This window comes from Eptesicus fuscus, chromosome 2, assembly GCF_027574615.1.
Source record: "Eptesicus fuscus isolate TK198812 chromosome 2, DD_ASM_mEF_20220401, whole genome shotgun sequence".
Lineage (NCBI taxonomy): Eukaryota > Metazoa > Chordata > Mammalia > Chiroptera > Vespertilionidae > Eptesicus > Eptesicus fuscus.
The window spans coordinates 86368390-86392042 of record NC_072474.1 but is presented as its reverse complement, the minus strand read 5'-3'; the positions used below and the strand labels follow the sequence as shown (position 1 = coordinate 86392042).

At 47.8% G+C, this 23653-nt stretch overlaps 1 protein-coding gene and 1 long non-coding RNA gene across 6 annotated transcripts in view; one reads left to right on the top strand and one right to left on the bottom strand.

Annotated features, from left to right (window-relative positions):
* The window catches only part of USP46 (ubiquitin specific peptidase 46), a 68795-nt gene extending 56703 nt beyond the window's left edge, over positions 1-12092 (bottom strand). For 2 of the 5 annotated variants that reach the window (XM_054729074.1, XM_054729076.1), the window contains exon 1: positions 12033-12092. In XM_054729074.1, the coding sequence (XP_054585049.1) occupies positions 12033-12068 (36 nt within the window). In that variant the 5' untranslated portion in view covers positions 12069-12092. Of the gene's footprint in view, positions 1-6319; positions 6506-9424; positions 9561-12032 lie in introns of those variants that run through there. The other 3 variants (XM_028143793.2, XM_054729091.1, XM_008140303.3) reach the window with 2 other exon arrangements.
* LOC129152043 (uncharacterized) lies at positions 12047-21918 on the top strand. Its single transcript, XR_008558772.1, has 3 exons — positions 12047-12111; positions 13773-13849; positions 21680-21918. It is a non-coding gene; the product is annotated as an uncharacterized LOC129152043 (long non-coding RNA).
* Positions 21919-23653: the final 1735 nt, after the last annotated feature.

Sequence of the window (23653 nt, the reverse complement as noted above, 5' to 3'; positions counted from 1 at the left end):
GTGAAAAGGTGAAGGGATTAAGAAGTACAAATTGTAGTTACAAGTTAGTCACATGGATGGTAAAATACAGCATAAGAAATATAGTCAGTAATATGTAATAACTATGTATGGTGCCAGGTAGATACTGAAAATATCAGGGGGACCACTCTGTAAAGAATACAATTGTCTAACCACTATGCTGACACCTGAAACTAATATAAAACAATCCTATATAATAAAGATATAATATGCAAATGGTCGTTACGCCGTGAAGCGTAAAGACCGACCGCATAACGGATCAGCAGGAGGGTGGGGCAGCAAGCTACAAGCGGGCGGTGGAGAGCTACAGGAGGGTGGGGCAGTGGGAGGAGAGCTACTGGAGGGCAGCAGCAAGCTACTGGTGGATTTGTGCGCAGGGTACTAGTATTGAATATAAACTGTAATTGAAAAAAAAAAAAAGATAGAAACTGAGCTTAGCTACTCTGTGTATTTCTTAGTAGAAATACCTGTATGTATAAAATTTTAAAAAAGGTATGTTATTCGCTTATTAGATGACTAAAAATATTTTACTATATGATGTGCCCTCATAATCAGGAAAAGGAAAAACACTGTACCCTGACTGATGAATATGAAATGCTTTGCCACATACCACCAGCACCGCGCCTTCCGCCAGCACCCCGCCTTCCGCCAGCACCGTGCCTTCCACCAGCACCCCGCCTTCCACCAGCACCCCGCCTTCCACCAGCACCAGCCTTCCACCAGCACCCCGCCTTCCGCCAGCACCCCGCCTTCCGCCAGCACCCCGCCTTCCGCCAGCACCGCCTTCCACCAGCACCCCGCCTTCCACCAGCACCCCGCCTTCCACCAGCACCCGCCTTCCACCAGCACCCCGCCTTCCACCAGCACCCCGCCTTCCACCAGCACCCCGCCTTCCACCAGCACCTCGCCTTCCACCAGCACCTCGCTTTCCACCAGCACGGTGTCTTCAGAGACCTCTCAGGCGGAAATCACAGCTTCTTCCCCCTTTTGTCCACTCCCAGCACTTTCCCTCCCTGGTCTGGTCTTTGATTGGAAGCTAGATTACAAAGTGCCCCGTCCACCCCAACTCCTTCTCAGCACTGCTCACCAGCAGGAACGGTTCTTAACGTCCTATAGACCCAGAGAGGCCTAAGTCACCTGCCCAGGGTCCCAAACGCCACAAAGTATCAGGGTCAGGATGGAACTGGGTCCCCTGTTCAGGGCTCTTTTCAATGATATCATTCGGACTCCTTTGCTGGGGGGAAAAAGAGAAGCTCTGGATAAAACAGTAATAAGCCCTGGCCGGTTTGGCTCAGTGGATAGAGCGTCGGCCTGTGGACTGAGGGGTCCCAGGTTCTATTCCGGCCAAGGGCACATGCCCGGATTGTGGGTTCCATCCCCAGTGGGGGGCGTGCAGGAGGCAGCCGATCCATGATTCTCTCTCATCATTGATATTTCTCTCTCTCCCTCTCCCTTCCTCTCTAAAATCAATAAATAAATATATTTAGAAAAAAAAAAAACAATAATAAAATGGCCGGGCACTGGGCTAAGCACTAGACATAAATGATTCCATTTAAGTCTTGCAACCACTCGGGGAGGTAGTTCTCTCATCACCTACAGGCTATGGATGAGAAACCAGGTCTCTGAGAGGGTAAATAATAGCAATTAGTACCAAAGCGTTATTTTGAGCACCCACTCCCTCACTTAGGAAGGGCCTCACTTGGGGAATAAATCTGAGCGTCTCCCTCCTATCCTATCCTGACCTGCTCCAGTGCAGAGCTGACCAGGAGAGAGCTGTGGGCCTCTCTCTAACCCCGGTGCCCCCATACCACAGAAACAGGGAGAAGGGACCCCCCATTTCACCAGCACCAGTCAGATCACTCCATCTGGTGCTTTTTGCCTCTGCTCCTGCCCAACGCCCTTCCCCCATCCCACTCCTCCCCAAATGCCCACTGAATGTGGACAGCAGGTCAAAATAAAAGCAGAATTCCACTGGATCCTACGATACCAACAGCTCTGTGCTTTGGAAAATATTAACTCACAGGCAGAATGAGAATAACTGTGAAAAGTAACATGCGGGAGGGCATCACGGCTCACAGAATGCTGTCGGCAGGACCTCCGTGGATTCTCCATAAAAAGCTGTGAGCGAGGAAGGTTTTCATCCTCTGCCTTTCTGTTGTAAAGAGATGAGGAAACACACCCGAGATTCACCAAGCCCTGAGACCCCAAACTCCAAACTGCTCCTCCAGAGCCGCAGGGAAGAGGACACTGTTTTCCTCTTATTCCCAGGGCTGAGCTGCTGTGCGTGCGCTCCCCACACCAGGACCATCTGGTCACCAGAGAGGTGGTCAGAGATGCCAAGTCTCACTGCACACCTACTGAATCCGAATCTGCATTTTAACAAGATCCCAAGTGATTCCTGTCCCTGCTTTCCTGAAATTTCGGCAATTCTTCCATTCTACGAGCTACCCCTCTTCAGTCATTATCCAAGAATTATTTACTGAGCATCCACCACACATGTGCCAGGCTCTATGCTGAATGCTGGAAATCGACAGAGAATAAGATCGATCCAGCTCCTGCCTGTGGAGTTAGCTGCCAGTCTAACACAGGTTTCTCAACCTTGTCTGCTCATCAGAATAAACTGTGGCAATTTACACACACACAAAAAAAGGCAAGTGCCTGAAAAATCCACCCAGACCGACCTACACCCACGTACACTCAGAATCTCCGAGAGTGGGGCCCTAGGAGCTTCATATCAAAAAAGCTGAGTGGTGCCGAAACCGGTTTGGCTCAGTGGTTAGAGCGTCGGCCTGCGGACTCAAGGGTCCCAGGTTCGATTCCGGTCGTGGGCACGTACCTTGGTTGCGGGCACATCCCCGGTGAGGGGTGTGCAGGAGGCAGCTGGTCAATGTTTCTCTCTCATCGATGTTTCTAGCTCTCTATCCCTCTCCCTTCCTCTCTGTAAAAAATCAATAAAAATATATTAAAAAAAAAAAAAAAAGCTGAGTGGTGCAACCACTTTGGGGAGCAGCCTGGCAATGCCTGAGAGAAATGCCGACGGGCACACCTAGGAACGGCACTTCCACTTCCAGGACTACGTCCTGGAGGAATGAAGGCACACGCGTAAGGAAGGCAGGAACAGGAGCATTCGCTGTGGCACTGTTTCCAGAGAGAATATTATGGAAACTATCCAATGGTCCCTAAATAAGGTGATGAGTCAGTCAAAGAATACGGCTACCGAGCAGTGAGAATGAATATACTAGAACTATATGTGTCAACGTAATTTCAAATATAATTGTTGAGTGAAAAAGCTGCAAAAGATTGCATATGTTTACACACAAATGTTGATATACTGCTTATGGGCTCGTAAATAAGAACTATAAAGACATGCACAGTAAACATACCAACTTCAGGAAAATGGTTAGTTCTGGAGGAAGGGAGAGGAAAGAGACAGCGGTGATTAGAGATTTCCTTAAAGATTTTATGTCTAAAAAAAATCTCAACCAAGTATGACTAAATTTTAATATTTGTTAAATCCGAAGGGTAGGTATACTATCTAATAAAGAGGGAATATACAAATTGACCGTCACACCGTCACAAAGATGGTGGCACCAATAGCCACAAGATGGCGGTGCCCAGTCCCCTCAGCCCCGCCGTAGTCCCCCAGTCCTTTCAGCCCTGCCAGGGGGGTGGCAGGCACACAGTGCAGCCAGACCCGCCGTCAGCCCCCCAGCTGCCCAGGGCCGGCGAGGCGCAGGCAAGCCTCGGATGGTGGCTGCCCAGCCGCCTAGGGCCAGCCCGAGGAGCAGGTAACCAGGGCTGGTCGAGGCTTGCACTGCCGGCAGTGGCAGCAGCAGAGGTGTGATGGGGGCATCACCTTCCCCTGATCGCCAGGTCGCCTCCCACTCCTGAGGGCTCCCAGACTGTGAGAGGGGGCAGGCTGGGCTGAGGGAACCCCCCCTCCAGTGCATGAATTTTCATGCACCGGGCCTCTAGTTTGAATATAAATATATTAAAATATATTCTTTTTTTTCCATACTCTTTTAGGTGTTAAGACTTTACAGTTTTTTATAAGTTTCTTATGTGGCGTGACACATAGCCAGGATTGGGAATCCCTGTCCTAGGAGCAGAAAGTAGTAAAAACCAAGCTATGTAATATCAAGAAATACATCTACAGAATGGCAATGATCTATATAGCTCTTGAAAGTTTACTACCTTAAAATTTTTACATAAATTTTAAAAAACTTTAACATGGCAGATAATTCCTATAAGCAGTATGTTTTTCAGAGGCCAAGGTAAGCAATTATTTCTCAAAATGTGGCTGTCAGCTCACCTGTAAGAGAATGAAGGAGTGGGGAGAAGGGAATACTTATTTTAGAATGCAGATTCCAGGGCTTAACCGTGTGCCTATCTAGAGTCTGAATTTACTTTTTTAATATATTTTTATTGATTTCAGAGAGGAAGGGAGAGGGAGAGAGACAGATGGAAACATCAATGATGAGAGAGAATCACTGATCGGCTGCCTCCTACACGCCCCTAACTGGGGATCGAGCCCACAACCCAGGCATGTGCCCTTGACTGGAATCAAACCCGGAACCCATCAGTCCGCAGGCCGACACTCTATCCACTGAGCCAAACCAGCTTGGCCAGAGTCTGAATTTTTAAGGAGAGAATGCATGTGGGCACAATTCCTTGGTACACCAAAAAAACCACTGAAGTGTAATATATTTTTAAAGCTACTGTCAGTCGTATTTTTAAAACCATACATGTCTGTGTTCAATAAGATGACATTTGTCATACTCTAAAAATCACAATAAAGTGCAGGGACAGTTTTCTAAGTATCTGAGGCAGTAATTCCACAAGTTCCTCAAGCAGAGCCTGATAAAAGCTGGTTTCCGGCACAGGGTACCACCTCACCTGACGGACATAGAATGTCCTGGAGGAAGGACATAATCCCACATTGTCTTTCTACCGGACTTCAAAAAGCAACGGGGAGAACAGGAAAACTCCACAAGCCCAGCCTTCCTGTTGTTCTCCCTGGAAAAGGACCTAGACATGATTTTCACCAACGCCAACTTCAATTAAACAACACGTGAAAACACGCGACTTGAACTGAGAGGCCTGGCCAGGGCAGTAATGTATCTGGAATTTACTCTCAATGCTCAAGGTATCTTCTAGTCGGTAGTCTTTATGCTACAAGGATTCACCTGTTTCATCTTATCATTCCCCTATTCTGTTCTGTCCCTATCTTTCTTGACTTTTTTTTTTTTTTTTTATCTTCCTGATCTTCCCTTTCATTACCCTTTTCCCTATTTTCACCCAAAACCACCACTGCAACCCTGACTTACAAACCCTGGAAAACTGCTCCAAAGCCTCTGGATTAAAAACAACCCCAGCGCCATAAACACATAAAAAGATGTTCAGCCTCGCTTGTCTACAGGAAAGTGCACATTTTAAATCACGAAGATACCATTTCACGCCCATGAGACTGGCAAAACCTCAAGTCTGACCACACCGGGTGTGTCTGGAAGCCTGTGGAGCAACTGGAACTCCCCACCGCTGCTGGGTGCAATGCAAATTGGCACAACTGCTTCGGAGAGCAAGCTGGCAATATGTTAGGGGCAAAGATGCCCAGCTCCTTTGACCCAGCGATTTCCCTTTTAGGTAGAGACCACAGAGAAACTCTAAACACGTGCACAGGGAGACAAGTTCAAAACTGTTCATCGCTCTAAAAGGAACTGTACACCCAAGTGCTGATCAACAATATAATGCAGCACATTCATGAAATGTAATATTATACAGCAGTTAAAACAGCCTAGAATTCGTGTATCTTTTTTTAAAATGCATTATTATTGATTTCAGAGAGGAAGAAAAGGGAGAGAGTGATAGAAACATCAATGATGAGAATCACTGATCGGCTACCTCCTGCACGCCCCACACTGGGGATCGAGCCCGCAACCCAGGCGTGTGCCCTGACCAGGAATTGAACCGTAACCTCCTGGTTCATAGGTTGATGCTCAACTAATGAGCTACACCGGCTGGATGAATTCATGTACCTTAATGGATAAATCTTAACACTGTAATGTAAACAAAAGCAAACTGAGAAGTTGTTCAGTATTGCAGCTTGTTTAAAACCTGAGGAAACTACTGTATCTGGTTTATGAATACACACAGATCCAGTAAAAGTATAAAAACACATGATAAATACCAAATTCAGAACTGTGGTCACTGTCTGAAAGGAAGGGGAATAAGGTGGGGAAAGGTTCACTTGTATTCGTAATATTTTATTTCTTCACGTGGAGGTAGATACATGGGTACTCACTCTGTTATTCTCCATATTTTTCCGTATGCCTGAAATTTACCACCAGAAAAAGAGTCCCAAGAAAAATAGTCCCAAATCCTAGCTACTATAAAGCATTTGCAGATTCTGAAAGAGACATCGGAACTTGGCGGGCAGGAGGAAGGGTGGGCCTACAAGTGGAAAGTGAAGCTTTAGGAACCAACAGGGTTTCCCCCGCACACATCCATCCATAGCAAATAATCCTCGGAATTACAGTGAAACTCCAGGCAGAGGACTTATGACATCCCCAAAATTCTAAGCAGCAATCCCAGGACAGAAACCTTCCAAAATGTTGGCTGAGGTTGGTTGCTAATATAGAATTTATTTGCCTCAAGAAAGTCTTTGCTGCTTCATTTTCGGTGGCCTTCTCTCTTAAACGATCAGCAAGGCCTTTCAAACCCTTAGATGAGCATTTGGTTTCAGCACAACTGAAGGTTTATTATGTGAAACAGCATTAAAACATTTAGGCCAGAAGGGTTAACTAGACTAAAAGGCACCATCTTTTACAGCTCTTTCAGTCAGTTTGCGCTGGGCTGGCTCCATGGGTAGCCTAGAGATAAAACCAAGATACACCTTTCTGATGGTGCCACAAAACTAAACACCATCTTTTTTTTTCTATAATATATTTTTATTGATTTCAGAGAGGAAGGGAGAGGAAAAGAGATAGAAACATCAATGATGAGAGAGAATCATGGATCGGCTGCCTCCTGCACGCCCCCTACTGGGGATCGAGCCTGCAACCTGGGCATCTGCCCTTGACCAGAATGGAACCTAGGACCCTTCAGTCCACAGGCCAACGCTCTATCCACTGAGCCGAAACTGGCTAGGGCTAAAAACCATCTTAAAACCTCGACTCAGTCAAACTAAATTAGACCAGGCTGGGGGGAAGGAAGGGGAGAACATATGAACAAGAAAATTTTCTCTTATTTGCTAAGAGAATCAAAATGGAAAATTACTTTCAATACATCCCAACATAACAAAATTCCACATTAATAAAAAATAAATAGGTTGTACTGTAGGGGTGAACTGGAACACAAAGTTGATTTCCAGCAAATTACAATCTTGATTTCTAACTAAATATTGAGATTCAACCTTGTTTGCACCCTAGGATTCCAAGGGAAAACTGAAAAATAGGTAGACTTAATTGTTTGGACCTGACCCAACACAAGTGCCTACATTAGATCCAAGAGGCCAGAAGAGAATTTTCCTCTTTAAGTATTAACCCATTTTACCCAGCAATTTCTAAAAACTGACAACTATCAGTGAAGACCCTCATACGAGATTATAACAGCACCCAGCTGATAAGTCTCCAATTATCTCTGAGAATTGGAAGCATGAGAAACAGAGAAAGAGGCAAGTTAACTCTGCTCCCAAATTATGTGATTTTTTATGTTTTTTAAAACTTCTTCCAATGATTCTCAATATACGTGCCTCAGGTCAGTAACTGGCTTATCAAAATAAGATGATCTCTATAAAAAACCCTCTAGCTTTGTTTCAAATTTTTACTAATTTTACTTTCCCTTCTTATCAAGCTGATTTCACTAATTTAAAAGAATTCAAATCTGGCACTCACAAAGGCATCCACTAATATCCTGGGGATGTTCGTGGACGCTAAAATGCCAACATCTGGCAAATTCAACACCGTTTAAACAAGGTAGTTGAGTACCCAAGTAGTTACTAACCAATTAAGAGATGTAGATTTTTATAACGACTCTAAGAGACACTACTGACTAAAGAAGCTTCTGACAACAACAACAAAAATCAGTGTTAAAAGCTGAGAAAAACTAAGGTTGCAGAAAATACAGTTTGTTCATTAGACTCATGCTTAACTAGAGGGACACCCAATGGCCTAAATCCCAGCTCTAATTACAGTTACATTGACTATAACCACATCTTCACATAAAAAACAGTCCAACTTTGCTCAAATGCAAATATACTAAAGAAACATCCTACTGTGTTCATCAGTCTTCCCACTGTAGTGCCGCTGAGATTTTATTCAACCTTTCTGCATGGATATACTAAAATGTTCATCTTTATCAATGTTATGCCCACAAGATAAGAAACTCCTGAGCTCCTTGGAGATAAGAACTCACCTCCTTCATTTATTTAGCACCTGCACACAGTACGTGCCAACACGGACCCAGCAGGTCCTCAGCAAATGGCCATTTATGGAAACAGAAATGTAATCTCCTTTCCACATGACATTTCCTCTGCGGTGCATCTCACAGCTAACTATTAACAAGTAAAATTAAGATGAGGTGATTTAGACCAATTTGCATCAGTCCAAGGCGAATTTCTAGAGGGCACTTTTGTTTTCTCCTAATACATGCTTCCTCTTTAGAAAATTCCTCAAGTTCTTCAAACAGAAAATGTACCCAAAACAAAAGCCTTCCATTTGTAGGGCCATAAGAATACATAGGAAGTTAAGTCCATTGGTCTGGACAAAAATCAGAGGATTACCAACAAGGGAGATTTCCTCATACTTGGTAGCAGCCAGTGCATTTTTAAAATTACAACACACCAGCCAAACAAGCTTTATTATCTGTGACCCAGACACGCTGTGTGGCTAAGCTGACAAGCCCTGAGCAAGTTGATCAAGAATCATTATGGCAGGAATTCACATGGAAGTAAAATTAAAACAAATGGGAACTAGCATTCAATTTCCAGTGCACAATAAGACTTCAGTGGGGAAGGGGGCAGTGGAGGGATGTGAATATTTCCCAAGGCCCCTATACCTAAAACTGGCACAAGAAGTTTGAGAAGGGGAAAGGAAAAAAAGGGTGTTTATTTCTCAATCACATGAAGGATTTGGTACAAGTTTTGTTTCCGCTCTGCTGGGTCCTTTCTTGTCTGGTGACAAAATAAATCCACTTTTCAATACTAGGTCTTGGTTCGTTCAAGTCCTACCTAGAAGGATGACATTAACACCCTTTCTGGAAAAACACCAATGTGTTTAAAAAGGCAATCTTCACTTGCTCTCTCTACCACTGCTCCAACCCGTTCCCACCAAACAGGGTTAAAAGGAAGGACCAATAGGAGCCCCAGAGAGAAGCCAAACAGTGAGGAGAGACCCCCCAGAAGACCTACCTGGAAGCAATTCATCATCGAGAGACGAATCTAAAGAGGAGTCCAACGAAAATGTATGGCAGATCAGGTGGAGGCAGCCGTCTCCTCAGCACCAAGCCTCCTCGTGTGGGAAGTGAGGCTGGGAGGGACAGGGTGACCCGAGCAGCCTTTTATAAGGGGCGGGGTTAAGGATTCCCATCCCAGCCCTTGTATACTGCCATTCGGCTTGCTTTACATAAATGAACACGTGAGCTGTTTACATTAGTGGCTTCTTCCATCAGGTCCAAGAAGGCGTAATCTCCTTTGTCCTTGAAACAACTGAAGGTGACATGAGACCATACACTGAGTACCTTGCCTCTAAGTACTAGGCCTAGGAACTCACTTAATGCAACTGTCCTAGGAGGTGGGTACCGCTGTCATCCCATTTCTCGAGATAAGGAAAGACAAAGCGCAACCTGTCCAAGGACAAAAAGCTAGACTGTGTTCGATCCAGGACTTGAACCCAGGAAGTCTAACGCGAGAGCACAAACTCTTTACTACTTGCTCGAGACACAGTGTCCAAAGAGGAACATAAAACTCCCAGCTCACGAAGTACTGGTTCCTCACCTCACCGGGGCGATGACCCCAAAGGTGGTACTTCCTTAAAGATTCCACACGAGGCTGTCAACTCTCCAGGCACAGCTCTAGCCTGCTCCTTTCCTGCCCTCCCTGCAGCCCGCCTCCCTGGCTGAGTTTCACTGGAAACAGGTAGTGACATTCTGCGCTGGAGTGCCAAGAAGCCCCAGCTGCCTGGGGGGGGGGGGGGGGGGGGGGGGGAGGGGGAAGGCTGGAGGCTGGCTTCCTCTTGGGACAGACCAAGCTGCTTTAGTACAGAGAGGTGTCACCACACACAAGCAGGACAGGAGTACCACCCAGGGCTGGGACTGCACCTGACGGGCCCGTAAGCCTGAGGCCACCCCAGCGAGCCTGAAACAAGAGTACCGGTGAGCTGCTCTGGTTTCAAAGGTCCCCTCGGAACTCAGCTTGGCTGAGAGAGGCCCTGGGCAGAGGGCATCACCTCTTCACTGCACCGAGCAACACTACTGCCACTCGACGGGAAGGAGCGGGAGGCCGTCTCTGCGCGAAGGAGGAAGGAAAAGAGAGGACACGGAGATGCTCCGGGAGCCACCCACCTCCTCCAGCTGGCCCTGCGCCAATCCCTTGGCAGCTATCAGCCTGGGAAGCCCCGGCATTCGTTCTGCTGGCCACGGCAGTGACCACATCCAACGGTGCTGAAAAATGAAGCCAGCACCTGTGGGTCTCAATTCCACTCCTGAGCTACCACATGGCTCCTGAATGCTCCTCTGCCATGTGTTCATCTTGCAACAAAATGTGGGACAGAAGATGGAAAAGGCTGTGTGATGGGGGGAGGGCAGTCAGATCACCTTACCTCCAGACTTCTCCATCCAGCCTCCTCAGATTCCCTGTAGGGGCCTGTATTACCAGCCTGTATTACAAGAGAGGTTTTCCCCAACCTGGCCTTAAAAGAGCACGGGTTCCAGCTGGAGATAGGCACGCTTTGATGGTGGCGTGTTGGGGGGAATACCCTGTAGAAGGCAGGCAAGGCACACACTCTCTCACCCTGCACAGGAAGGAGGGCAATGTCTTACTCCAGAGAGCAAACTGTGCACCCAAGTGGGGGTGGGGGGGGCCAGCAGGGTGCACCCTGAGGACCCGAGGGCTAGAAGCTGCTCCTGCAGAAGAGCAAGGGGAACTGAAAAGCAAGGGAAAGCAATGGGAGAAACCCAAGTTAAAGTCACCAACCACCACACCAGGGAACCAGTCCCCACCAGAGCCTAGTGATGTCCCCGGGCTGTGTCCACGCCCACACCAGCCTCCACTGGGTCTGCAGTGCATCAGGCCGGATCACCCCGAGGACCTCCCCTCCCACAGCCCGTCCTCCCTCCACAGGCCTTACATGTTACTGCACACAACCTTGTGCCTCTTTCACAGACGGGGAAACTGAGGCGTCCGAAACACAAGACGGTGCTTCCTCAAACCAGGTGAAGTTCACTTCTCTGAACACAATTTTGCACTTTTTTTTTTTTTACAGCTTTATGACATTTACGACATAAATGTCTCCAGATACACCGACTGACTGCCTTTGCAAAGTGAATGTTAAATACAGTTTAAGGAGTGAACTCAAAATGAGATGGGGGCGGTCAGGGAGGCCGGGAGGGCTGCTTCTACCTCAAGGGCAGGATGAGGACCCCCCACCCCCATCCGCTGGTCCCCCAAACCCTTCCCCCGGGACGTCCGGGTTCGGCCTGCCCCCCCCCCCCCCCAGCCAATTCCACCGCCACCCGAGGGCGGAGGCGCACGGCGCGGCCAGGGGCCGGCGGGCGGGCTCCCAGGTCCCCAGGCAGAGAGGGGGGGCAGAGGGCTGGGGACCCCTCCCCGGGGCTCCAGGGGCCGCGGCCGACGCGCCCAGCCCGGGGCCAGGAACTTCCAGCGGCGCCGCGGACCCGCCGCCCTCGCCCCCACCCCCACCCGCCGCCGGGCGAGCGTGCGGCTCGGGTTTCCCTTTCTTCGCCGCCCGCGCCTCGGGCGCGACCCCCCGGCGGCGGCGGCGGCGGCGGCGGCCACTCACCATATTACAGATGGAGGCGATGTTTCGGACAGTCATTAGTCTAAAGGTTGCAGCGATCCCGCACCGCCATCTTTATAAGGTGAAAACAGGACTGTCCATGGTGGAGCGCCTGCAGGGAGGCCGGGCGGCGGGCGGCGGGCGGCGGGAGGCGGCCTGGGGTCCGGCTTTCAGTTTGGCTGGGCGAGGAGGCCGGGAGGGAGGAGGCGGGGGCGGGAGGGCGGGGCCGCGGGGGGCGGAGGGAGAGCGGAGGGCGGGGATTGGCGGAGCGGGGAAGCCTGGGCCGCGGGCGGCGGCGGCGGCGCGGGAGGAAGGGCGGCCCGAGCGCCGCGTGCTGCCCGCGCCGTGCGCCCCCGCCGTGCGCCCGACTCGGGCTCGGCCCCGCGGCCCTCCTCCGCCCGCCCGCCCGCGCCCCGGCTCCGCGCTCGGCCTTTCTCTTTTCCGTTTTATTTCCTGCTTCACTATATTTGGGCTGAAATGCGGGGGCAGGCCCGCGCGGCTGCGGCCACCGCACCGCGCGCGTCCCCCGGCAGACCCAGATGCGACGGCGGCGGCGGCCTCCTCGGGGCCCTTGGCGCCGTGGGGGACCCGGGGACAGCGCTGGGCACCGCCCCGCGGAAGGTCCGCACCTCCGCCCGTCGGCGGGCTGAGGCTGAGGCTGGGGCTGGGGCGGGGGGCGGGGGGCGGGGGGTGCGCCCCGTCCCGGGCACCGACGCCGCGGAGGGGGCCGCCAAGGACACGGGGCCCTTTTCTGTCTTCACTCTCTCTCTCCTGCCTCGCGGCCCCCAGTCACCCTGGGTCCGTGTGTTCTGTCCGGTAGGGAGCGCAGAGGGGTAGGGGTGACGAAGGCCAACGTTTCCTTTTTCCCTGGGGCTGCAGCCAGATGGCACCGGCGGGGCCCACGAAGTAAATGGGGTCAGGACTTGGGAGTGTCCGAAAGCCCTCGCCAGCGCGGGCCGGCCGCCGGCCGCCGGGTGCCGGGCGCCGGGCGGGGAGAGCCATCTGGGTCTGGGCGGAGGCCAGAGCGACGCGCTCAGGCCGGGGGTGAGAGTAGCAGGTACAAAGGACAAGTCTCCGTTCTGGGCCAGGGACTGTCTAAGGGGCAATGTGGGTCCAAAAAGAAGGAGAACCAAACGAACGCACCTTAAGGAAAAACACACCGCTCTCTGGGGCGTCAGTCTCTTTAGGTGTTGAGGTTGGTGCTGTACTGGCTGAGACGCATTTCCTGCCCCAAAGGTCGTGGCTTCTGGCTCACAGAGCAAATCTACACCGCTCAGCAGAGATGTTCACTCACGGGAAGTGTTAGGAGCCCATTTTCAAACGTGTGAAACGATTCTGCATACCAGGTAGCAATTCAGTGTTTTCAACAGGAAAGTTGCACAAGTGAAAACACGTGGTAATTCTTAAAACCTATACATTTAATGACAATTGAATGAGAAGAGAAGTTAATCTAATTGAAGATCGTTTTTATCTAACCCCGGGAAAATATCACACTTCCAATTCTCCATTATCTATTTAATGTAATGCACCAAGATTTGAGAACCATTGATGGCTAACAGTCCAAGGACCTGGGTGGAAATTAAAGACAACTGCTGGCTAAAGTTTTGTGGGGTCATATAGGTTCCATATATTTTAATGGATTTAAGGAGTAGATTCCCGCTTATGGTAAGCCATTGTGCCTACATCTTATTTCCAAACAGATTCCGATTATGGTGATTGCTAACTTTGATTTCTTATTGTTAGTCATGATGTTCTTCCATGATCTTCAACCACCACCATAACTGCCGGGTAACAGAAGCTATTATCATCACCTTTTGCAGGTCAGTAAAATAAGGCTGGATCATGTGACCCAGATATTACAAAGGAAGCTGGTGCCATAACCTGGCTGACACCTTGGAAGAAGAGACAAAGCAAAACACCCAAACAATGGCCAGTTGGGTAACTGAGGCCTAGAAAGGCTTAAAGACTTGAGAAAAGTCACAAAACCAGTTCAGGAGCATCCTCAAGGCTAACACTCAAGCCCTGGGACTCAATTTCATAGGCATTCCACCATAAAGGCATTAATCCAGAGCCTTAAATGAAATGGACGTTTTATACCATAATAGGGTTCAGTATTTCTGCCGGCAATGGATTGCAAAGTCCACAGGACTGAAACACCATTGGCATAATGAAAACTGAACATCATCTAATTACTGAGTGGCAGATCAGCAACTTAAAAGGATCTTTTTTAACAGCATAGAGCCTAAAACTGAAGTGTTCAACGTAGACCAACATCCAGATTGAAACTCAGGCAGTGAATTACATATACAACAAATCAATTGAACACAGCAGATCTTGTCAGGCTTCTGAATAATTAAATACATTTTTACACTACTACCAGGTTGGTATTCACAGATGTAAATTGGAAAAGGCATCAGTTGAAGAAGAATTATCATAACTTTAGCTTTACTCAGTAAGGAAACATTATTTGCAAGAGATAAGAGCTAAAATCATGAAAACGTTGCCAAGCTAATGAGAGAACTTAGAGGAAAAGTATTTTTCATGTATAGGAACTAGCTGGTGTGAAAGTATACAGTTAGAACTGGGAAAGTAGGGAAACGGAAGGATGGACGGTAGGCTAGCACTAAATGGCCTAAGTGAATTTGAAGGAGGCAGTCACTCCAGGTAGTCTGCCACCCAAAAGGTGGTCCATGAACCAGCAGCATTGGCCTTACCGGGGAGCCTGTTAGAAGTGCAGATGTGCCCATTTCAGACCTGCCAAAGGAGAATCTACACTAATAAAATAGAAATATGCAAATTGACCATACATCCATGATGTCCATCAGTCCATCAGGATTGAGTGTGCGAATTAACCCAACAAAGATGGTGGATTAATTTGCATATGCAGGTGCAGCTGGGTGGGACGGGATGCCTGCTATGAGGGGGATGGCGGGGGGCGGAGGGAGCTGCAGGAGTGGTGCTCCGGCCAGGAGCGAAGACTTGCAGGCTCCTGGGCAGCCGGGAGCGAGGATTTGCAGATTTGCAGGCTGCTGGGTGGCCAGGAGCGAAGCCAGGGGAAGGCAGGCCTATTCTTGCACGAATCTTCATGCAATGGGCCTCTAGATTGCATATAAAATGTGAGGAGCACTGCTCCAGCCAACCACGTGTGGTGGCATTCTCTGCGTTTCCCTGCCTGCCTCCCAGATTCTGCTTTGGGGTACTTCCCCTCGCTCATTCTCAGAACCTAAAGTTCAGGTGCGACTGACTCTGCCCCCTGGCTCCAGAGTAAGGCGCATGATCCAAGCTGAGCCAATGAGAGTCAGTCCTGGGTGTTTTGGGCAAGGAAGTACATCCCTTCCTGAGTTTGCTGAGCTGATTGGATAAAATCTAGAGCTACCATATTTCCACTGCCTGAGCATGAAGCCAACATAGAAAAATGAAGCTAAGAATGGAATAGATCCACTTGCCGCTGGATCTATATTCTGGACTCTTTAGCGTCTTTTTCTTTGGCCAATTCAAATTGAGTGTCTGCTATTCACCACTGAAAGAATCCTAATAACTAGTGTCCCTGTCCCCCAAAATTCATTAGGTTCATTCCAAATTCATGATGTTTCCTTTTCCTCTCTACTCACTAAACCAATCGAGGGGGCGGGGGAGAGGGGGGATTCTTCTTCTTCCAGATCTGTCTCTTCCATGAAGCCTTTCCAGGTTGCTCTCCCCTACCACCACCACCACCAGTGAACTCCCATATCCTGGTGGTTCCATACTCTCCCCTGTGTTGTTACCAGTTTCCTGTCTGGATCCCTCCTACTTCCCCTCTTTGCTTAGTTAACACCACTCCAATGATGCAAGACAAGAAGAGATGCCCTTGTTGTATGTTCTTATAGAACCATTCATCTTCCCTTCATAGACCTTATATTTATAAACTAGAGGCCCAGTGCATGACATTCATGCACTGGGGGGGTGGTCCCTCAGCCCAGCCTGCACCCTCTCGCAGTCCGGGACCCCTCAGGGGATGTCGGCCTGCCGGCTTAGGCCCAATAAGCCGGCAGTCAGACATCCCTCTCGAAGTCTGGGGCTCTCACAGTCTGGGACCCCTCGCTCCTTACTGCCCGCCTGCAGCAGAGGCGGGAGAGGCTCCCACCACCGCTGCTGCACTCACCAGCCATTAGCCTGGCTTCTGGCTGAGCAGCGCTCTCCCTGTGGGAGCGCACTGACCACCAGGGGGCAGCTGCTGCATTGAGCATCTGCCCCGTGGTGGTCAGTGCGCATCATAGCGACCCAGCCATTCCGCCGGTCATTCAGCCATTTGTTGATTTGCATATTAGGGTTTTATTATATAGGATGTTTATGCTATATGGCACACATTATAGAGGCAATAGAGTGGGTGGTTAAAAAATGAACCCTGGATGCAGACTGCCTGTGCTAGCTCTATGACCTCAAGCAAATTTTTTAACCCCCCTATACCACAATTTCTCTGTCTATAAAATGAAGATAAGAAGAGTACCCCTCCGAGAGTATGATTGCATTAGTATATGTAAAATACTAAAAATATGCCTTGCACATACTAACCACTATATGTGATAGCTGGTCTTATTATTGTGCATGTGACTTTTTGATTACTGTTTATTTCCCAACCCTCATCAGACATGAAGAGACAGGTTTTACTCATTTGACACCTAAAGAAAAACACAGTGCCTTGTCCATAATAGGAGCCAAGAAATCAAACATTAACCCTTTGCACTCGCTTGCTTTTTTCTCGATTTCTTTATTCTAATGCTAACCGTGTCGAGTCACACTCGGTTAAATATCTGGACAATTGCCTCTCTCCAAGTGGCCTGGAAGCTCCTGGGGCAAAGGAACCTTGTCTAGTGAACTTGTTAAAATCTCATGTGGTCTCAGGCACTGTACCTGGCATATCCAATCCTTCCCCTTTTTCCTCGTTGCCAAAGAGTTTATTGCAGCTCATTTGATATGAAAATGTTAGTAAACATTTGGCCGTCTGCGGGGGAAATATTTTGCTGACTTTGAAATTAGCCTGGCTTCTCTGAATTATATTTTAATTCTGTGAGGAACTTTAAGATAGCCTTTTTCCTTTTGCATCATGCATCGAACAAAAACTTATTAAAGACAAACTGTGTGCTAGACGCTGTGTGAGGCACTGGTGACCCTAAGATAAAAGAAGGCAGGGCCCTTGCATGGGTGTTTCATCGGTGGTGCTCATTGGCATTGTTTAGGAATGTCTTAGCTACTTTTTCATGCAATTAGTCCTATCTAATAAAAGAGTAATATGCTTGCAGAAACCGGTTTGGCTCAGTGGATAGAGCGTCGGCCTGCGGACTCAAGGGTCCCAGGTTCGATTCCGGTCGGGGGCATGTACCTTGGTTGCGGGCGCGTCCCCAGTAGGGGGTGTGCAAGAGGCAGCTGATCGATGTTTCTCTCTCATCGATGTTTCTAACTCTCTATCCCTCTCTCTTCCTCTCTGTAAAAAATCAATAAAATATATTTATTAAAAAAAAGAGTAATATGCAAATTGACCATCACTCCAACACAAGGTGGCTGCCCCCATGTGGTCAAAGATGGCTGCCTCCATGTGAACACAAGATGGCCAGCAGGGGAGGGCAGTTAGGAGGGATCAGGCCAGCAGGAGAGGGAAGTTGTGGGCAATCAGGCCAGCAAGGGAGGGCAGTTGGGAGGGACCAGGCCTGCAAAGGAGGGCAGTTGGGGGTGATCAAGCCTGCAGGGGAGGGTAGTTAGGGGTGGCCAGGCCAGCAGAGGAGGGAAGTTGGGGGCAACTGGGCCTGCAGGGAAGGGCAGTTGGGGGCACTCAGGCCTACAGGGGAGAGCAGTTGGGGGGGACCAGGCCTGCAGGGGAGGGCAGTTGGGGCAATCAGGCTAGCAGGGGAGCGGTTAGGCATCAATCAGGCTGGCAGGGGAGTGGTTAGTGGGTGATCAGGCTGGCAGGCAGAAGTGGTTAGGGGCAATCAGGAAGGCAGGCAGGCAGGTGAGCAGTTGGGAGCCAGCAGTCCTGGATTGTGAGAGGGATGTCTGACCGCCCAGTTAGGCCCGATTCTACCATCGGACATCCCTCCAGGGGTCCCAGATTGGAGAGGGTGCAGGCTGGGCTGAGGGACACTCCCCTGTGCATGAATTTCGTGCACTGGGCCTCTAGTATAGAATAAGGATAAACTTGGAAGTGAGCATCAAACTAGAGTTCCTATAATAGGAAAACTACATCTAAAATCATGAGTGTGTATATATATATATATATATATATATATATATATATATATATATATATATATATGGTTAAGATTCCCTAAGTCTTTGGAACAACTGGCTTATTTTGAAGTAACAATTGAAATGCCACTGAAGAATTTTTAAGCTAGGTTGGAACAGATTAGATTGTATTTACTCATCCATCTTGATTAACTGTAAGAAGAGATTACTCTAGCTGGCTACCACATGTGGAAAGAGAGTCGAAGGAGAGAAAAAGCATTCTAGTGAGACCAGAGTTGTAAGTAGCCTAGGTTTTAAGTAAGGAGTGGCAATGGAAAAAAAGAAGACAAAGAAAGAGCAGAAGGAGAAAGAGAAGGAGGGGGAAGAGGGAGAGGAGGAGGAGGAGGAGAAGGCGCCGACAAATTGAAGACTTTCTTTTGGAGGTAGTCAGCTGAATCTGGTGATTGACTGGGATGAGGGACAAGAGTGAGTCAAAGATAAGTCCCAAGGTTCTGACTGGAATGAAAAAGAATGTCTTTTTGAGTACAAGTCTGGGGCTCAAAAGAAATGTCTGGTGATAAATCTAAAAGTAAGATAGAGAAGACAACAGAGGACATGTGTTTATGGATGAAATTGCCTAGGGAGAGTGTATAGAATGAGAGTGTATAGAATGACAAGGGGATAGTCAAGAAGAGGCCCACCATGCAAGGATCAGGTGGAAGTTGAGGAGCCAAAGAACAATGCAGAGCTTATGAAGTGTAGAAGAAGCAAGGAAACATGCAGCATCACAAAGGCCAAGGAGTGTTTCAAGATGGAGTGAATAGGCACATGTATCACACACAGCTAAAACATCAAGAAAGAAATACTAGTAGCAACATTCAGTTCTTGAGCAAGGCTTTCAAATGCATTTAATCCTTCTGACAACCCTATGAGGAAGACAATGGTATTATAATGCCCATTTTAGAGCAGAGATAACTGAGGCTCAGAGAGTTTAATTTGCTTCAATTCATGTATTATCTCACCAGAGCCTATTAACTCCAGATTCCTTTGAATTCTTTCAAGGGCAGCTTGTGTGGAATGGTTAGGGTAGAATACATATTGGAATGGGTTATAAGTGAAAGGGAAGTGAGAAAACAGACTAAAGATGTTTGGCTTTGACAGGGAACAGAGATCGGGTAGTAAACAAAAAACTCAAAAGTATTTTCAGTGAGGAGCTCTCTGTTTGGTTTGCAAGGCCCGCCCCCCTCCCTAATTTGGCTCATCAACGTTCTTCTTTGTTGAATGGGGGTGTTTATTGGACGAACTCTAAGTATAGACTCTCTGGGGTATAGTGGTTCTAATAGCCTGGTCAGAGTCAGAACAGGCTTCTTTGGGGGCATTTAGATTCCTTCCATGTCCATAAACACTATCTATAATCCTAATATATAAAAACCCTGGGTCGTAACGACCAGTAATGACCAAGGCTCGACCAACCGGAAGTCAGTCCTGCAGTCACCCATGGCAACCCAGCGCTGACTGCTTCCACTGCAGTTGCCAGCACTGACTGCTGAGGGGGCTGTGAATCAGGGCCAGAGAGAGGCCTGAAGAGAGAAGCAGGGACTGATCTGTTGCCTCTGTGGCAGCTTTAGATCAGCACTCACTTCTCTCTTTCTCTCCCAGTCTGGCCAGCAGCCGTGCATCCATTTCTCTCCAGGCCTCCACCGGGGCTGCTGATCAGCCCCGCCTTTCTGATCAGGCCCTGTTGATAGGCCCAGAGACGCTGACTGGCATAGGAACCGACCAATCAGAACCAAATGTGGGTGCTGTGGGGAGCCAATGGCTGCCTAAGAGATGGAGCTTCTGACACTGACTGGCATAGAAACCAACCAATCAGAACCAAATTGGTCAGCAGAGGAGGACAGTTGAGGGTGAGATCAGGCCAACAGGGGAGGGCAGTTGGGGGCAACCAGGCTGGGAGGGGAAGGCAGTTGGGGGCAACCAGGCCAGCAGGGGAGGGCAGTTAGGGGCAACCAGGCCGGCAGGGGAGGGCAGTTAGGGGTGATCAGGCTGGCAGGCAGAGGCAGTTAGGGGTGATCAGGCAGGCAGGCAGGTGAGTGGTTAGGAGCCAGCGGTCCCAGATTGCGAAAGGGATGTCCGGCAGTTGGACATCCCCCAAGGGGTCCCCAATTGGAGAGGGTGCAGGCTGGGCTGAGAGACTCCCTCCCCTCATGCATGAATTTTGTGCATCGGGCCTCTAGATTACAATAAAGAAAGAATTATGTTTCTTGCCAGATAATACACTAGTGTGCTCCCAGTGCAGGGCGATTACTTCCATAGCTTTAACAACCTCACTGCCACCTGGTGGGAGGGCAAGGATTCACAAGTGGCACCTGGAATGAGACTTCCCTCAGGGGGAAGCACCTATGATTCTCCTCTTTGGTCCTGCCCTTCTAGAAAGCTGGCAATCATATGGTCCATTGAAAATAAAAAGACAGCCTGGCCTGTGTGGCTCAGTGAATGAGTGTTGACCTATGAACCAGGAGGTCACAGTTCAATTCCTGGTAGGAGCATGTTCCTGGGTTGCGGGCTTGGTCCCCACTGTAGGGCATGCAGGAGGCAGCCGATCAATGATTCTCATCATTGATGTTTCTGTCCCTCTCCTTCTGCCTTCCTATCTCTGAATCAATGAAAAAAAAAATATAATATATATATTTATATATATATATATACACATACACACACACACACACACACATATATATGTGTATATATATATATGTGTGTGTGTATGTGTGTGTGTGTGTATATATATATTTTTTTTTTGTTTTTTTTAAAGGTAAGACAGTGCTGGACTCTCTCCCTGTACAGCTTTGTCCCCAATTAGGGGTTAGGGTTCTACTTCATTTCTCCTCAGAAAATAAGATCAGATGGCCAGATGAAGGGTGACAGTGACAAGGCCACAGGAGCAGCATCCTCCTAGTGGTGGCCGTGGTGCTATGTACCTTGTAAAGCACTACACACATCATGCTAGTCATCACTTACTGACACCAGGGGCCAGACAGAGGCAGGCTGTGAGGAACTGACTCAGAATGCTAGACTCACTTGATAAGCCTTTCAAGATCCACATGAACTAGGTGAACGGATTCAAAGTTTCTAGCTGATTCAAATGAATACAAATGGTCTGCACTGTTGATAGAATTCTGGTTCAACTGGAACCTTTGAAACAATAATACTGACGATGTTGCCATTTTAGGCACCCTATACTTGCTGGTTGGACTTTTTTTTTTTTTTTTAAATCAAAAGGGCAAGGAGATAGCTTATCTTTTGGGAGGGGAGTTGGTAGTTATGAGTTAGTGTTAAAAAATGATAAGTTTCAGCAACAGCTATTGCTGATTCCTATAGATTATTACAACTTTTAAAAAGAGGTATTGTTATGTCTAAACATAAAGCATCAATTTTTTTTCTGTTTTTAGCATTTTGAAAACATCCATTCAGAAAAGTGTATAAATCTGAAGTGATTGGTCACAAAACAGACACGCCCATTAAACCCCACCCACCCAGGTGAAGAAACAGAATGTTGCCAGCATCCCTGAAGCCTTCCCTACCCCCATTCACTATCCTCTTCCCCAAGGGTAACCCCATCCTGACTTCCAACACCATAGCTTAGTTTTGCCTGGATTTCGTATGTGTGTGTTTACATAAATAAAATCATGCAGTGTGTAATTCTTTTTTGCCCTTTTTCTTCGTGATATTTTGTTTATGAGATTCAGCCGTGCTGCTCAGAAAATCAGTAGTTTGTCAGTTCTTGTTGCTGTATAGTATTCCATTGTGTAAGAAGCTGTCGCAATTTATTTACACATTCAACGTTGACAGGCACTTGGATTGCTTCTGGCTGGAGGCTATTGCCAAAAATGCTTTTATGAACGTTCTTGTGACATGTCCTTTGGTGAACATGTGGGCACATTTCTGTTGAGAATAAACTTAGGCATAACTTGCTGGGTCACAGGGTATGCATATGTTCAACCTGGGGACATAATGCCAACAGGTTAAGTGGCCACACTAATGTACACTCCCACTAGCAGAACGTCAGAGTTCCAGTCGCTCTGCAACTTCCCGGTTCTTAGTATTATCAGGCTTTTTAACTTCAGCCATTATATGTATAGTGGTACTTCACTGTGGTGTTAAAATACTGTATTTTAATAAACAACTAATTGTGTTTCCTTTTCTAGCAGAACAGAGAGAACCAACCATATATGACTTTATAATACTCATTAAAATATTTTTGGTAATCAGTCCACATCATCGATATTCAGTCCATGTCCCAACTAATTAAAAAACAATAACATAGACATGTGACAGGTCCCACTAAAACTTGTAGCAATCAGAAGAATTCCCCTAATATCAACTCAATACAAAACAAATAGAGAAATGAACAAAGAGTAAATGATAATAACAGAAAAATAACCAGCTTTAAAAAAATAAAGTGTAAGTTGTAAAATAATGGAATATAACGATTAGTCTAATTCAACCAACTTGGAGCCAGGAGAGGTTAAATGATGAAGATCCATAGCAGATGCAGACAGATCCATACACACTTAGCCTTTTATAGGATACAGAATTTTATTCAACGTACTTTCTTATGTCTAAACTTTCTCCTTAAACGCGATTTCATTTCCCAAAGTTCAGGTGAATCTGCAGGTGCACTTAATCAAGCAGGAAGTGTCGCTGTGTCCGCCGTGTGCTGTAATTATACAGCCAGGCGTCTCCCTCTGACTGACTAGAAGACAACTTGACACTGAAATCCAACCCCAGCAGAACAGGCTATCTGGCTATCGCTCTTCCGAAAGGCAAAAGCCGTCCGACTCAATTCCCACCACCTTTCCCAGAAAGTCAGGGTTAGAGTTTTATAAGGCGATCCATGGAAATACTGGGCTTTGTTTTACTCTGAGGATGGGGGGGGGCGGGGATTGGGGGGGGGTGGCTAGCTCTGTAATGTGATAGCTTCCTTATAGGAAGGTGTCACCACTGCCCACAATCAACAGAGCATGGACTCTGAGTTATGCCTCTGCCCTGATCAGTATGCACTCATCCAGAGCATCTAGGTGACCGATGGCACACAACTGCAAACGTCTAACCTCTGGCTACAGAATATAGCTAGTCTATCCCTGTAAGGTTTACAGTTTGCGTCTCGGCTAACAGCATCAGCAAACCAGCCGTGGACTCTTAACTTCCACTCCTTTTGATCTGGAAAATATACGTTCCCTTCTATTTCATTGTGGTATTAAAGTACTGTATCCCCTAAATCACAAGGCCCAAAACAGTGGCCCTCAGACACTAAATGGAATCATGGCTGTATTTAAAGTCCATTTGAATTACTGTCAACATCTGATGTCTAGAGAGCTCACATCAAGTTCAGATTATTAGCATCTCGTAAAACTTCAAAAGCC